A 15,760-nucleotide genomic window follows, 5' to 3' on the forward strand; every position below is an offset into this window, starting at 1 on the left:
CCCTTCTAGATTTTTCTTGCTTTCCTCTTTTATGCCTCTCCTTTCAGCCACTCATATTTTAATAAAGCCACACCCTTTTAGTATGTGTTGAATATTTGTTTTAAGGATCTCTTGTATGCCAGGATCTATGGCAGTTGCTATAATTCATTTCTAACCTTTTAGTAACCCTCCAGCATGGGTGTTATCACTCTAGAAACTGAGTCCTGGAGAATTTATATCACCTGTGAGAAGTCAGCAGAATAGGTGTGTTTAAGGCAGGATTTTAACCCACATCGAACTCCAAAATCTCTTCCACAGTACCTTTCCCTCTCCGGTCCCTACCTGGACCACAAAAGTGCTCAATCCCTCATCAGACTCCAAATACTCTGCAAGGGAGTTTTATTGATCATGAATCCCTTTGTTACAAGCGTAAAGCAAATGCAATGAATTGGACGTGTCCGTTTGTTCTCCTAGCGTGAGCCTGTGCTGTTTTCTTGTCTCTAGATGTTCCGTTCCCGTACAGCCCGTGGATGTGCAGATTCAAAATTCATCTGTGCCACCGTTTGGAAAACTCGTGGTTCAGAGCTCTATAGATTCTAGTGTGTTCCGGCACAATGGCACAGTGGAGTGTAAGGCTCACAACGATGTGGGCAAGAGTTCTGCCTATTTTAACTTTGCATTTAAAGGTAACAACAAAGGTATATTTCTTTTTAATCCAATTTAAGGGGATATTTAGGCTCAGTCTACCATATCAATCATGATTTTAAGTCCATTCCAACATTGACCGTGTCATTTCTGATAATGCCTGCATCACACCATATTGTCATCAAACTCTCCAAATTTTATTCCATAGTAGCTTGTTAATAAAGTTATGCTTTTACTAGAGTAATTTTAACCACATTATCGTATGTTTTATGTGTGTGCATTTGTACACGCTCATGCGTGTGAACAGTTGTCTCTTTCTTACTAATTGTATATTTTGTAATTGTCTCCATTAGAAGGGGGTAGAAAGTAAATAGGGGAATATATTTATTCACAAACATCATTCAAGCAATTTAAATTTTAAATTCGATTTAAAATTTCAGTCTTTTAAAATAAGTCAATACTTTGCCAGACACTATGTCATAAAGTAATTCATTCCTTCATGTAACCATGTGAGCCAGCCATTTCTTTAAAATTGCCTCATAATGACCAGCTCTTCTAACATAAATTAAATGATTCTTGAGGACAAATTGATGGATTCGTATAAAGTTAGAAGAAGACAAACTGGAAACCTAGGATTTTTTTTGAGGTTTTTTATTTTTTGATTTGGGAAAGACTAGTGCCAAAATGTTCTGTTTCCTCAGTTTTTTGAGTAATGAAGGAAGGAAACTTCCATTGTTCTCCATTGATTTTTCAGAGAAATAAAAAGGACAGTTTGTAGAACATTTTTTCTTGGTCATAAAATACATTTATGCATAGTTTAGAAAACTTGGAGAACACAAGAAAACAAAAAGTTGAAAATAATAAGCTACCTATAAAGGAAATTTCATTTTAAAGTGATCCAAGGCAGGAATTTGAAGTACAAAGTCCACTCAGATGTTGCTTTTCGTGGAAAAAAACAATATACAATTATTCATGTGGTACAGAAATCTCAACTTCTTAGTGATCTGGTTTAACTTGTAGTTTTATCAATTCATTTGAATACTGAGAGTCAGCTGTAGCTAGCTAGGCTGAGGATCTGAAACTCATGGCTGTGTCCCATGCATGGGCTGCAAGATGGAGGTGGGTCAGAATGGGAAGGTGCAGAGCCCCTGTCTAGCTGATAGTTTGTGATGCCCATTTCTCTTCCATCTTAGAGCAAACCCATCCCCACACGTTGTTCACGCCCTTGCTGATTGGTTTCGTGATCACAGCTGGTATGATGTGCATCATTGTGATGATTCTGACCTACAAATATTTACAGGTAACCATTGATTTGTTCTCTCCCCTGAGTGCTATAATAACTGAGGCATTGATCATTAAAAGGTGATTATGTCTTTTCTTTTCTTTTCTCCGCACAGAAACCTATGTATGAAGTACAGTGGAAGGTTGTCGAGGAGATAAATGGAAACAATTATGTGTACATAGACCCAACACAACTTCCTTATGATCACAAATGGGAGTTTCCCAGAAACAGGCTGAGTTTTGGTCAGTATGAAGCAGGGGTTTTCCATGCAGCCTGTTGTGTACATGTAACAGTTAGTTTAGGGAACTCAATGGCTTCCTTTGTTTTTTATTCCACCTGAAACCAGAAGTGTTTCGGTGACATTTCACAGAAACTAAGTAGGTGTGGCACAGAGAACTCTGAAGGGAACCATATGTAGGCACACTCGTCTTTGAATTCCTCTGTTGATTTTGCAAATTTGCAGCTGGCCCTTTAGTCCCCTTTCCCTGCTCACCTTGTTGTCTTCCTTTCTGAAGGGAAGACCTTGGGTGCTGGCGCCTTCGGGAAGGTGGTGGAGGCCACTGCCTATGGCCTAATTAAGTCGGATGCGGCCATGACCGTGGCTGTGAAGATGCTCAAACGTAAGTTCCTTGCAGGGTACTGCACGCGCCCAGTGCCAGTTTGGCAAATTTGCCGTTTACTGAAGCGAGCTGTTTCCGGTTCTAGCAAGCGCCCACTTAACGGAGCGGGAAGCCCTCATGTCGGAGCTGAAGGTCCTGAGCTACCTCGGCAATCACATGAACATCGTCAATCTCCTCGGAGCGTGTACCATTGGAGGTGAGCCCCAGGCCCAGTTGCCTTTTATTGTCACATTATCAAGTGAGAGACATTTTAATATGACTTTGATGTTTAATTATAAACTTTTTGCAGGATTTTTACCCCGATTTTTTTTTCTCTTGCTAGATTTTGTTTTCCTTGTTGTTCTTCCAATGTGGATTTTATCATTTTTATGGTTGGGAACCTTCAGACTCTGCCTAGTTATTTTAACATGTATTATTCCTCTGTAGACTATAGTTGTCCCACTAGTCTATTGACCATTAGAGCTACTTCTCCCTCCATCTATGTTTGGTTCCCATTTTCTACTCTCTGCCTTCCCCTCCCAGCCCCCAGCAGCCTCTGTCCTCCTCTCTGTTTCTATATGATCAACATTTTTATCTTGCACAAATGAGTGCGAACATGCAGTATTTATTTTCCCGTGTTTGGTTTATTATTACCTAATCTAATTCCTACATATTGTATACATGTATCAAATTATACTCCATGAAAGTACCAAATATCATATGTAAGTAGAAAAAAAGAAATATTTGGGAATTTATATCATAAGAATAAATGGATATCCAAATTGATGAATAAATGAGATTTTAAAAAAGATTTTACTTTTATCATCCTGAAGAAGAACAGCCCTGGACATTACGCCAGTTATCGTCATGTATGTTACATTGATAATGACCCTTTGGTATCTCATTCTGACCAGAAGACTTTTCTTGTTTGCCAGCTTTATATATTGCTGCATCATGCTTATTAGTCAATGAAGGGTTTATGTTCACTTGCATATCATAATTTAAAATAGACCCCTGAGCTTCCCAGTTCTCAAATATATACCAAATGAAGCAAGCTTGTCACTTCTTTAAAAATAAAATTTCCAATTCTGAAGCCTTTGTTGAGGTTCTTCCGAGATTTCTATGATGTTGGCAGCAGGCAGTTTGGTCTAAAGGAACCCAGAAGTGTGGGATGAGATGTCCTCTTTGGGACAGATCCACAAGAAGGTTGATAGCTTTTGCTACTGTCTTAAAACAGCCCCCAAATGGTGCTTCTCTGCATCTTGACTTGTTCATGAGACAGTTTCCACCCAAGGTAATTTTAGTTGCCTATGAACTTCAGAACTTCGGTTTCAAGCATCCATAACACCAAAACTCTATCTTAACTAGTAGTGCGCAGAACACGGGTCATTTCAGGTTTTCGCCCACTTTCCAGTGTGGTCTCAGCTGGCTGTTCCTAGTGGTTGATTTTCCTACTGTGCTGCAGTTTGGGCTCTTCTTTTCCATAATAACATTACCAAGAGTAAGGGAAGCCCTGCTGTAAACAGAAATGAATCAAAGGCTTCACGTAGGAAGCTCGATGATGGAAGTTACTGCTTTCAAAGGTTCTGCTATCTGCAAAAGCAGCAGTCTGCTTGGCTCCTGATGCTCATGTCACTTAGAAATTCAGGTAGATAGGGGCTTGCTTGTTTTATTTTACTCCACGTGTGTCACTTTTCTGATAAGTGATGTTAATAGATAGAATTTTATGGGACTAAGTGGGCTCAGCTATGGAAGGTGGGTGTTAATGGCCATGGCGATGCTCACAGGAGGCAGAATTATCTAAGAGAGATTTCACCTGTTTCTAACCTTTTCTTATGTCTTTGTAGGACCCACCCTGGTCATTACAGAATATTGTTGCTATGGTGATCTTTTGAATTTTTTGAGAAGAAAACGTGATTCATTTATTTGTTCAAAGCAGGAAGATCAGGTAGACGCAGCACTTTATAAGAATCTTCTGCATTCAAAGGAGTCTTCCTGGTAAGACTGATTTGCATAAATAGTCAGCTGTTGACAGGCAGTTTGTGGGGTCATAAGGGTTTGCAATCAAGGCTGATTCTTTAAAAAACGAACCAGGTACTCTGAAGTGTGAAATCAGAATTATTAAATTATTTAAATGTGATTAACTGTTTAGGAAGTTCAAATAGTGTTTCTGAGGATTCAAATCATGGTGAACTTAGGTGTTTGCTGATTCTTTTTTTTTTTTTTAAGTGCGTGTTTAGATTTTTTTCCTAAGCCTAAATTTTCTCTGACTGAATGGATTCTGTACCTGTTTCTTTTATCATGGTTCTGTCCTTGCCTGTGTGTTTCCATTTGTACTGTTGAGCTTGGTACCATAGTATGGCTTTACAGTGAGACTGTTTATAGGAAAATGCTAGAAACTGTCAAGTTGTCACAGTAAAGTCCTTTAAAACTTCTAACAGAATGGTAAAGAGCACTGAATGCATCTCTCCGTGAAGGTTTTTTTTGCCATCAGCCACTGAATCACCCCTATCTGACTGACTCCCCATTGAATTCATCGCGCTCTAAGAAGCATAACTGCTTTAGCACATTTACAGAAGTTCTGGACCTAATTCTCTTCCCTTTCAGCCGCAGCACCATTCTGAAGCTGAATAGTGTGTCAAGAACTTTAAGTTCTGTTGACAGCCAGTGTAGACACATGCACAGCCTTCACTTGCCTGTTCTTCCTTTCTGAATGCTATTAAAACCCACCCTTCAAGACCTCTGAATTCACTGGGCCCAGTGACAATCCTAGTCACACCCAGTCCCTTTCCTTGTATTGCTGCAGTAATGTGCGTATTTCCCCTCTCCTTTTAAATTTTCCTCCAGAGTCTAGGGGTAGAACTCAGTTGCAGAGTGTATCCTCAGCATCTGAGAGGCCCTGGGCTCAATCCCAGAGAAAATAAAATTTTTTATCTCTTTGAAATGATAAGACTGCCTCATGAACTCGTACCAGGCCTTGGTCAATATTATTGATAAGCAGTTACCCTTTAAAGCCATTTTTTTTTATGCCTCTGGCTAAAGCTTAAAAGGGGGAGTTTTTTATTTTTTATGTTTTCAGTCCTAAAAACTTGAGTAAAGTGGTAGGAAAATACTGTAAAACTACCTTTCTAGTTTCTCCTGAGCATGCATTCTTTATGTGAAGACACGAGCCACTTTCTCTTATTTCTAAAAGCTTGGTCCTGTATGTATTTTTTAACTTTCTGAAACAATGGCCTGAATTGTGCAGTCCTATGTGATGTTCTTTGTGCTTTGGGATCCCATATGGGTTTGGAGCCACCAGCACACTCTGAAGGAGGTTGTTGTCATGGTGTTTCTATGCTAATCAGAAGCAGGAAGTACTAGAAATCTTGAAGACTCTCCAGCCAAATGTTGCAGATTCAAGAGGTCCAGATGGTTCAGAAAATCATCCAAATTATTGGTGTTTATCTGAACCAAACTTGGTTTTTTTAAACCTTCTCCTATCAGTCGCTATATGTTAACCATCTCCCCACTAACATGACTCCAAAGCTCTTGTTCTTCATCTTGAATCTTGGGTGGGGGCAGTGGGGGCGCTAATTTAGAAAGTTTTGAAGTTACTATGAGATCATGTTTTTGGCTCTCTGTTTCCTGTTAAATCCACCAGTTCTAGAGATGGAACACTTCTAACCCACATCCCCACAAAAGGACATCTAATTCCTGGGGATTGCACCCTTGTATTGAATATTTAAAAGCTTACCTCTTATAGAACATGATTTTTACTCTCCAAGTATTGCTTTCCTCCAGTAAAAGCAGCCCATAATTAACAAAATAGATGAGGAGATGAATCCTGTCCTCTCGTGCTCCCCCAGCCCACCTCCCCACTCTATTCAGACATGACCTGATGGGTACTTTGTCTCTCCTAGCAATGACAGTAGTAATGAGTACATGGACATGAAGCCTGGAGTTTCTTATGTTGTCCCAACCAAAGCAGACAAAAGGAGATCTGCAAGAATAGGTGGGTACCTATATGTATATACACACTGCATTTTAAAAATTAAGTCACCAACCTGTGTCCTAAGGATTTTGTAACCCAGCCCAAGGTTGTTAAATATTGGCTTTGTATTTCATTACCTACCTTTCCTCAATACTGGGGAGGTGATTTGCCTGCAAGTTCACATCTGCTCACTGATGATCAACCTTTGGTATTGTCATTGCCACTATCTATTCCCAACCTTTGAAGCTGTAATTGCTAAGAAAATCCCTGTCTTCCTAACAGGCTCATACATAGAAAGAGACGTGACTCCCGCCATCATGGAGGACGATGAACTGGCCCTTGACCTGGAAGACTTGCTGAGCTTTTCTTACCAGGTGGCAAAGGGCATGGCTTTCCTCGCCTCAAAGAACGTAAGTGGGAATGATCTGGGAAGAGTCAGTCTTTTTTTTTTTTTTTTTCTTTTGAGAAGAGAGCATTTTAGAGCCCTAGTTAGAATGCAGAGTGTCATTTTGAAGTGTGGTAACCAAATGCAGAGGAAATTTAGTTTCTTCATGTTCCAACTGCTGTCTCTTTGGAATTCCTGTTCTAATTCATAAGCTTTAAAGTGCAAACCTGTCTAAATGAGTTTTCCATGAATATTCTTTTATATGCAGTGAATTCATTTAAAACTTTTGGCTTTAGGATATAGGATATGCTCCTTGAAAACAGTAGGATAATATTATATCAGCAAAAGCAGGGGTGTACCTCATAGTTGCTATGCTTGGTGAAGCATATATGTTAGGTTTCATTGAAGTTAGACCTGAAATATTATATGCATAGCTTATGAAGTATCAGAAAATTGGAAATCAGAGAGAATAGTAAATTTGGAAAGGATGGGAATGGGAAGAGAATGATGGGACCAAAATAAGGAACATAGATCTGGGAGGGTGAGAAGAATTCTATAAGAAATAAGAATGACCAAAAAGAACAAGGTCACAGCCCCTAATCACTGGTGACATTTCCAAACAATTACCAAACTAAAACAGTATATAGGAGAGCTGAAATAAAGACTCTGTTCCTTACATCTTTGGGAGGTTTCAAATTGAACTTGCCAAGGTATTTTAGGAGGTCCATTGAAAGGACATTAAAAGAGGTGCATGCAGAATTTTCAGTTTAAAAATTGATACAGCTTGACTATTATATATTTTCCTATGAATGAAAGCAGTACTGGGGGGACATTTATTAGAATTAGTTTTGAAAGTGATTATAGTAATTAGGATGCTGATAATGTGAACCAAAAATGTGAACATTCAAGGCATAATTTTGATTTTTTATTTTTGGTGCACTAAATACTTTAAAACAAAAGTTTTGGATGTTTTATAATGTAAGCAGCATTCTAGTGTCAAAAATAGTTTTCACTCTTTGAAAGTTAAAATGAATTTTAATGTTTTTTTTTTCCTTTTCTCCCCCAACCTATTAGTGTATTCACAGAGACTTGGCAGCCAGAAATATCCTCCTTACTCATGGTCGAATCACAAAGATTTGTGATTTTGGTCTAGCCAGAGACATCAAGAATGATTCTAATTATGTGGTTAAAGGAAATGTGAGTACCCATTCTCTGCCTGACAGTCCTGCAAACGATTTTAGTTTCAAGTTTTAATAAGAATTGTTTTCTAAGATTTTCTTAATGCAAATTCTACCTTGAAATATCATGCATTTTAGCACTCAAATTAAGTGTACTTCAGCAAAATTTGCATGGAATGTTGAACATTTCACTACTAACATTTGATAATACAATTCCTAATTCTAATTGTGTAATTATGGGGCATGTGAAGGAAACAGAAATAGCCTTAATTTTCATTATAGTCTGAGAATAGCAATGAACTTGATTTTGCTCAAGTGTAGCAAATGTAGACCTGAAGGTCACAGCAACAGAATTTTTTTTAGAGATTGACATGCTATATGAAAGTGATTACAATCTGAAATCCTGTTCAGAATTAGCTGTATAGAAATGTTGGATCTTATAATCAATAGAGGGCTATTAAGTAGGTTCATAAATAATAATTGGTTTGTAGAACATGGTAAATTTTTTCAAAGTGCTTTATTTCATTGCCGGTTTTTATTATATCCTCAGGACAAACCATGGTTTTAGAATGTGGTATCTTTCTATTTTTAATAATTACAGAAACTAAGGCATGGTATACAATAGTGGTTTTTTTTTTTTTTTTTTAATCTGAGATGATACTGGTCAGTAGAGGCTGAAACCCGAAATCCTGATTTTTCAGAGCAGTCTCCCATTGGTATGGAAAACGTACCCTCCTTTATATTCTTCTATGCTTATTTTCCCAGGCCCGTTTCCAAAGTCCAGATTTATTCCTGGAGGTAAATTTTTGTGTCCCTTACCATAATGTAACATTTTCTCCTCCATTACCGTAGCATCTCTGTTGGTAGGCTGTGCTCGACTTGGTTTTTATAAAAGTGGGCTGGGTTTAATCCCCATACCCAAGCACATCATTCTGAAAAAGCTTCCCGGAGGCAAACTATCATCACTAGGAAAGCTAATAAAATCAACTTCTCTTCCTCCTGGTCTAATACTAAGTCTAAGTCATTGTGATAGTACTTATGCCATAGCTTCTTATTCACTGGTTACTGTGATTGACAGGGTGGGTGAGGCCCCACCAGACCTCTAGACTGTGCACTTCAGCCCAAGTCAGTTGAACTCACCAATCACCAACATTACTCTCAGGCTACTCAGTAAAGAGAATTTATGAAGTAAGTTAAAAACAAGGAAACATAACATGTTACTGCCCCCGAATTTAAGTCATCATCATTTGAGATTTCCTTGCTATGTCAGGTTCTCTGAAAATTCTCCCATTACATGGAAGTTCTTAGTCATTTTTATGCCATGGGCCCCTTCAGAGCCTAGTGAAGTGTATAGCTCCCTTGTTAGAATACTGTTTTAAATGCATAAAATAAAATTCAGAAGATTACCAAGGAAAGCCATTACACTGATTTCAGTTATCAAATTTTAAAAAGTAAATTTGTGATATGTCAATGCATACGTTTCTCTATTATACATAGAGCTACATATTCTACTACAAAACTATTGTAATTTCAAAGTGGTGATGAATGTAAATGTTGTTTTGAAATACTTGTAAATTCTAATAGGATATGAGGATATCTGTGATTACTCTTGTTGGACAAATCACGGTACTACAAATGCTACTGTGGTTTACTACCTTCATTTGTAATTTTTTAAAGAAAATGCTAAGCTTCACTTAGAAGTTAGTGAAAATAGGATGTATTTTTTTTTTTTTTTTTTTTTACCTTCCAAGTACACAGGCCCATAGTTCAAGATACCTATCGATCTCAGGTTAAGAGCCCCATTCTGCAGCTTTAGCACAAAATCTGGGGAGGGATATCAGAAGGCTTTTATTTTTTTTTTTTAATTTTTTAATTTTTTTAGCCAACTAAAATAACTTTAAGACTGGAAATAACTGTCTTCCCAGTTTTCAATCCTAAACGGATTAAGAGAAGGATTGATTTAGCTTTTTATGGTAGATTAATATCCAGAAATCCAGTCTCTAAGAGGAACAGTCACAGAAAGTTTTGTTAGACCTTAGTGGGAGGATTCAGGATGTGAAGTCCAACTGGTTGGACTTCAGCCTGAACCCGCCTCTCCCCAACTCAGAACAGCCATAATCATCACAAGCCATTATTGAGTACTCACTTTGCTAGGTGATTGTTTTTATTTTATTTTTATTTTTTTTTAAGTATTAGAAAAGGCTAAGCATTTTTTACCCACATCTATATGCCCTGAAACAAATCATGAAAAAAATGAGAAGTGTTACTTTTTGTTTTATAGAAGAGATTCTAAGGCTTAATTATCAATATTTAAATAGTTTTTCCAATGTATTAGTGAGAGATAGTTTGGGTTGTATATGACAGAAAACAAAAGAAGGCTAAGGGTTGCAGGCGAGGGTGCTTGAAACCAATTCCTTCTATCTTTCCAAGTTTGGCCCTTCTTGGATGTAGCCCTTGTCTTCATGGTTCAGGGTAACCACCAGATAGAAAGCCAGCCATTACAACCAAAAGGCAAGGTGGAGGAAACAACACTCCAAGAAAGAGGGAAGAGGCCCACTGTATTTTAAGGAGACTTTTCTAAAGCCACCACACAACACTTCCTCACTTAATCCCAAAAAGGAAGCCTCAGTGCTACAAGTAGTCGCAAAGCAGTCTGGGAAATGTAGTCCTACTTGTGGGTAGCCATGTTTCTGTTATTACAAGGGAAACATTCACTGGCAACGGGGCGGTCCCTGCCTCACTGAAAGTCAGTGATAGAGCCAGGATAAGAACCCATGCTTGTTTGTCTGACTTCTGTGCTCTCACTCACTGTGCCGTACTGACTCCAGGTCCCCATCCTAAATGAGCCACCCATTCCACAGGTTGTGCGTATCATCTGAGGTCATGTAGGCCAAAGGTCTTGTGCGGTGGTACTCAGGTTCTCATTCCCATCTTTCCGTGGGAGAGATTTTTGCAGGAATATTTCCTGTTCTGCTTTTTTGAGCTTCTTCATTAACATGGTTGAATCTGCTGTGCTTCCCTCCTAGGCCCGGCTTCCTGTGAAGTGGATGGCCCCAGAAAGCATCTTCAACTGTGTGTATACATTTGAAAGCGATGTCTGGTCCTATGGGATTTTTCTGTGGGAGCTCTTCTCTTTAGGTAACAGCATCCTTGATAATTACACCATTGTTAGACTCAGAAGTTCTTGAGATTTCATGAATGTGCTGCACACTTGTAATTGATGATTGTGATTTGCCAACTGTTTGTGCTTCAGGAAGCAGCCCCTACCCTGGAATGCCTGTCGATTCCAAGTTCTACAAGATGATCAAGGAAGGTTTTCGGATGCTCAGCCCTGAGCATGCCCCTGCTGAAATGTAAGGGTCAAGAAGTTTTTCTTTTAGATGATATTTTCCCCTTTCATTTTTTTTTTTAATGGACAGAAACTCAGATGTCGAGAGTTTACACTGTTTGAAATGTCACTTGGTTCCTTTTGTGACCACCCTGATCAAATGTCATTGCTGTAGTTTCTTTTCATAATCTCTTGTCTCCAAAACTATGGAAACTTTTGACAATGTCTCACACAGTGTTTGCATATGTCATCTTGTGTCCAGGGGGGTAGCCCTGGGATTCTCACGGAAGTGGTTGCATGGCATTCCCTGGGAAGAAAGGAGTAATAGTTAATGTCCCCGTTTTGCAGGTATGACATTATGAAGACTTGTTGGGATGCTGATCCCCTGAAAAGGCCAACGTTCAAGCAGATTGTTCAGCTTATTGAGAAGCAGATTTCAGAGAGCACCAATCATGTGAGTCCGCTGGCCAGGTGTAGAGTCCCTGTTCTCCCAGTTCCAGCTGTGTCATCCTTAGGTTCAGGGGTGGGGCTCCCCAAAACCTCTCCTTGACATGGGTTGTAAACCGGGCTTCATGTAGTGGGAGGAAAGCAATGGAAACCAGTTCTTTCTGCCCACTTCCCCTGATCTGAGCCAGAGAAGGATGAGAGACAAGGAGGGCTGGGGGTGGAGGGCTGTGTACTCTGAAGTGTGGAAACAGGAGTCCGCTTAAGGATTTGCCTTGTTCCCTCCTCTACCCAACTGTCAGTCAGGGGGTCAGTATGGTTTCCGTCTCATGTCAGGGCCATTCATTCCTGGGAGGGTTGGGGTGATGTCAACTAGAATAAAGGCACAGAAGCAGCAGCTTGTGACTGCGGTGAAGTTAGCCTTCTGTGCAAGTGGACATAGCCCGCAGTGGCAGAGGGCTGTCATGCCACAAGCTGTATTGAAGGAAGGAAGAGTTGTTTGAAGTTGGGAACTCCCTCCCCGTGACTTTGGGGGGGGGGGTGAAAACTCAAATCCATTATTTCCTCTCCTGCTTTTAAGGAGAATTAGCGATTCTTATTTGACTCAGATTTTTTGAAGCTGCCTTTTTCCCCCTGAACTCCATGCTTGGGGCTATCTTTTCTAATAGCATGCCACTGATACTTCTGGGTTAAAGCTTGCTCTGCAGGGTGTCAAAGCATATTTCAAATTAAACAGCATTTTCCACCCAAGTGCTTTGATTCCTGACAGAAGATCCCTGGTAGAGCTATGAGCTTCTCAGCAAATTACATCTGCAGTTGGGTCGCAGTTGGCTACGGGGATTTGTAAACCTTTTTAATAGGTTAGAGAGTGCCTGTTCCCAGATGTTTCCCATCAGGAGAGCTAGACTTGCTTACGAGCTTCCACTGCTTCTTGTGTAAAATTATCATACTTATTTTTTTTGAGAGAGATTTTTTTTAATATTTATTTTTTAGTTTTCGGTGGACACAACATCTTTATTTTTATGTGGTGCTGAGGATCGAACCCAGCTACTGCTTGAGCCACATCCCCAGCCCTATTATACTTCTTGTGTAAAATTATTTCTTTGGGAAAGAGGAGAGGAATCAAAGCCTGTATTTGTTTTGTTAATATGATTTGGGTATTAGCCACCAAGTTCTTGGAAACCACCTCTCTTCAACAGTCTTAGTCTGTTACTGGTGGTTCTGAAGTGATAGGTGCCCCTTGGTTGCTGTGTTCCTTGCAGGGACTGCTGTATTGACTGTGGGCTTATTTTCCTCAGATTTACTCCAATTTAGCAAACTTCAACCCCAACCCAGAGAATCCCGTGGTGGACCATTCCGTGAGGGTCAATTCCGTCGGCAGCAGTGCTTCTTCTACCCAGCCCCTGCTTGTGCACGAAGATGTCTGAGCATAGCCAGCATATGGACAGGGTCTGCCCTGCAGGAGAAATCCTCATTCTTTTGGCTTCCATGATGGTTATTTTATTCTCCTTCGACTCGCATCCTACTCCAGGGTAGTGGGCCCCCTACTGTAATCCTGTCTTTATGAGCACACTTTAGTGGCTGATGATGATTTTTTTTTTTTTTTTTTTTGTCATCAGCCACCATCCCATTACAAAGGTTCGAACTGTATATATTCCCAATAGCAAAGTAGCTCCTACTATAAACAGAAGGAAATTCTGATTTAAAGAAAGGTAGGGGGAGATGGGCTAGATGCCCAGAGTTCTTCCCAATGCTTCTCTAATTCTGGTCAAAAATACGGTTGATAGTTTATTAAATACATAGAAATAGTCACAGTTGGCCTATGGAACCATCCATAACGATAAGAAGATGCAGGATCAGAAACTGCAGCCTAAACCCTTTATGTAGAAAATAGAACATCATTAGAACAAAGGACACAAGCAGGAACATCTGGGCTTGAGAAATCTAGTATTTCATGCTGAGAATGAGACCTAGGCCATGGAAAAATGCCCCCCAAACAGGAATAAAGACACTCTGCTGTGGACCACTGCATGAGCTTTTGTATAACTGACCTGATTTTTGAAATAGAGTTTGCTATTAGGGAGTTGAATTGGAGACAAGGCCTCCCTAGCCAGCGATTGTATATACTCATCAATAGGTTGTACGCATTCACACGTTGGAGGGGGGAACCCACGAGGTTTGGTTTCTGTGTACAACCCTGGTGTTGTGTCCATTGTGTATAGGAATAGATGAAGAGCCAAACAAGCTCAAAGGAAACAGTTAATACTGACTTGATTGTTTGTTAAGGGAAAAAAAAAACAAAAACATGTAACTGCCAAGCACAGTCTTAATAAAACCTCCTCTTTTTAGCCAATGAACTTGCTCTACAGATTCTCCAGAACAAGCCTCCTAGCTGCAGAATGGCATTGTACCCAATGGATTTGATGCTGTTTGAAAAAGTGACTGGTTTACCATAGCACGATTCCCGCAGGAAGGAGAAAGCAATGCTATCTTAGTGTGGAATCTGATGTTAAAGATTCTGGTGTAAAGCTGGAAGTGAAAGATTCAGCCTCCTTTACAGACACATCCTGGATGTTGGGCCAGTATCTGTATACCTGCGTATGCATGTGCTTGTGTGAATGCGTGTAGACAAGGGAGCATTTTTGACTTGAGTCCAAGAGGGTCCTTCAGTACCCGAGGAGTAACTTGGCTTCCTTCATCAGTCCTATTTCTCTGCTGTCTAGAGTAGCTTGCCAGAAGCTGGCATAGAGGCTATCAGAAGCAGAGTGCCTAAGGACCTATTTATCTGCCGTCCACCCGCACTTAAGGCACTCTGTTATTTATACTCAACATACTGTACCCATTGCTTAGACGTTATGTAATGCTACTGTTCCACTGAAACGTATTTAAATTCTACCCTTTAGGCTGTAACCTGGATATTATTCTTGTAGTTTACCTGACCCCCGCTTCTCATCACCGCCCAATAGAAGAAGTAAATGCATACATAGCAAGATTGGTGTGTTGTCTTGCAAGGGTCAGGTCTCCTCCTTCACAATTCCCCTCATCCACCCCTTAGAGTACATTCAGAGAAGTGTGGCCATCGATCTGGAAGTGACCATTTGCACTGGAGTTCTATGCTCTCGCACCTTTCCAAAGTTAACAGGTTTTGGGGTTGTGTTGTCATGTAAGAGATTGTCGCCGTTTGCCATACTTTGTCCAAAAATTTCCTTTGTATTCCCATTGACTTTGATCATGGTAAGAAAAGTAGTTGTTAATTGTAGATGTCTAGGTACTTCAGGGCACTTCATTAAGAGTTTTGTCTTGAATATTCTTGAAAGTTTATATTTTTATAATTTTTTTTACATCAGATGTTTCTTTGCAGTTGCTTAATGTTTGAAATTATTTTGTGGCTTTTTTTGTAAATATTGAAATGTAGCAATAATGTCTTGAATATTCCCAAGCCCGTGAGTCCTTGAAAATATTTTTTATATATACAGTAACTTTATGTGTAAATATATACACGGTGCAAGTTTAATGGATGTTGGTGTTTCATGTGTTTTATTTCCTGATATGTTGTCCAATTGTTGACAATTCTGAAAAAATCTAATAAAAATGTAAATATATAAATCAAATGATATTTTGAAATTTCTTAAAGTGCTTTCACCCTGACAGAAAATTTCACACCCATTTTGCATAAAACACATGCAGGGCGGTCAGATCACACTAGGACTTATATACTTGAAAATTGAATTGATATTTATTAAAGAATTTTGGTAGGCACTACCTTTTCTCATTTTTATTCCTACAGCCTGGGGCCTGTATTTCAATTGAAAAGCAAATGTAGAAAACATCTTGAATTTTGCACATAGCCATGATGATTAGTTTGAATCACAGGAAATGACCATGTTTGTCAGTAAAGTAGCAGTCAAATAACAGCAATTTCAAATCCAACCTAATGTCCCTGGCAA

The 15,760-nt window shown here is 39.5% G+C and overlaps 1 protein-coding gene across 8 annotated transcripts in view; it reads left to right on the plus strand.

Annotated features, from left to right (window-relative positions):
* Kit (KIT proto-oncogene, receptor tyrosine kinase) overlaps positions 1–15,424 on the plus strand; it is a 161,745-nt gene extending 146,321 nt beyond the window's left edge. For 4 of the 8 annotated variants that reach the window (XM_058585369.1, XM_058585403.1, XM_046463309.2 and 1 more), the window contains 13 exons: positions 484–677; positions 1,818–1,924; positions 2,022–2,148; positions 2,422–2,526; positions 2,612–2,722; positions 4,353–4,503; positions 6,408–6,499; positions 6,761–6,888; positions 7,938–8,060; positions 11,068–11,179; positions 11,295–11,394; positions 11,718–11,823; positions 13,112–15,424. In XM_058585369.1, the coding sequence (XP_058441352.1) occupies positions 484–677; positions 1,818–1,924; positions 2,022–2,148; positions 2,422–2,526; positions 2,612–2,722; positions 4,353–4,503; positions 6,408–6,499; positions 6,761–6,888; positions 7,938–8,060; positions 11,068–11,179; positions 11,295–11,394; positions 11,718–11,823; positions 13,112–13,240 (1,585 nt within the window). In that variant the 3' untranslated portion in view covers positions 13,241–15,424. The remainder of the gene's footprint in view (positions 1–483; positions 678–1,817; positions 1,925–2,021; positions 2,149–2,421; positions 2,527–2,611; positions 2,723–4,352; positions 4,504–6,407; positions 6,500–6,760; positions 6,889–7,937; positions 8,061–11,067; positions 11,180–11,294; positions 11,395–11,717; positions 11,824–13,111) is intronic. The other 4 variants (XM_058585417.1, XM_058585441.1, XM_046463453.2 and 1 more) reach the window with 1 other exon arrangement.
* Positions 15,425–15,760: the final 336 nt, after the last annotated feature.

Source organism: Marmota monax, unplaced genomic scaffold, assembly GCF_021218885.2.
Source record: "Marmota monax isolate L192 unplaced genomic scaffold, Marmota_monax_Labrador192_F-V1.1 WCK01_AAM20220418_F8-fsc00025, whole genome shotgun sequence".
Classification (NCBI taxonomy): Eukaryota; Metazoa; Chordata; class Mammalia; order Rodentia; family Sciuridae; genus Marmota; species Marmota monax.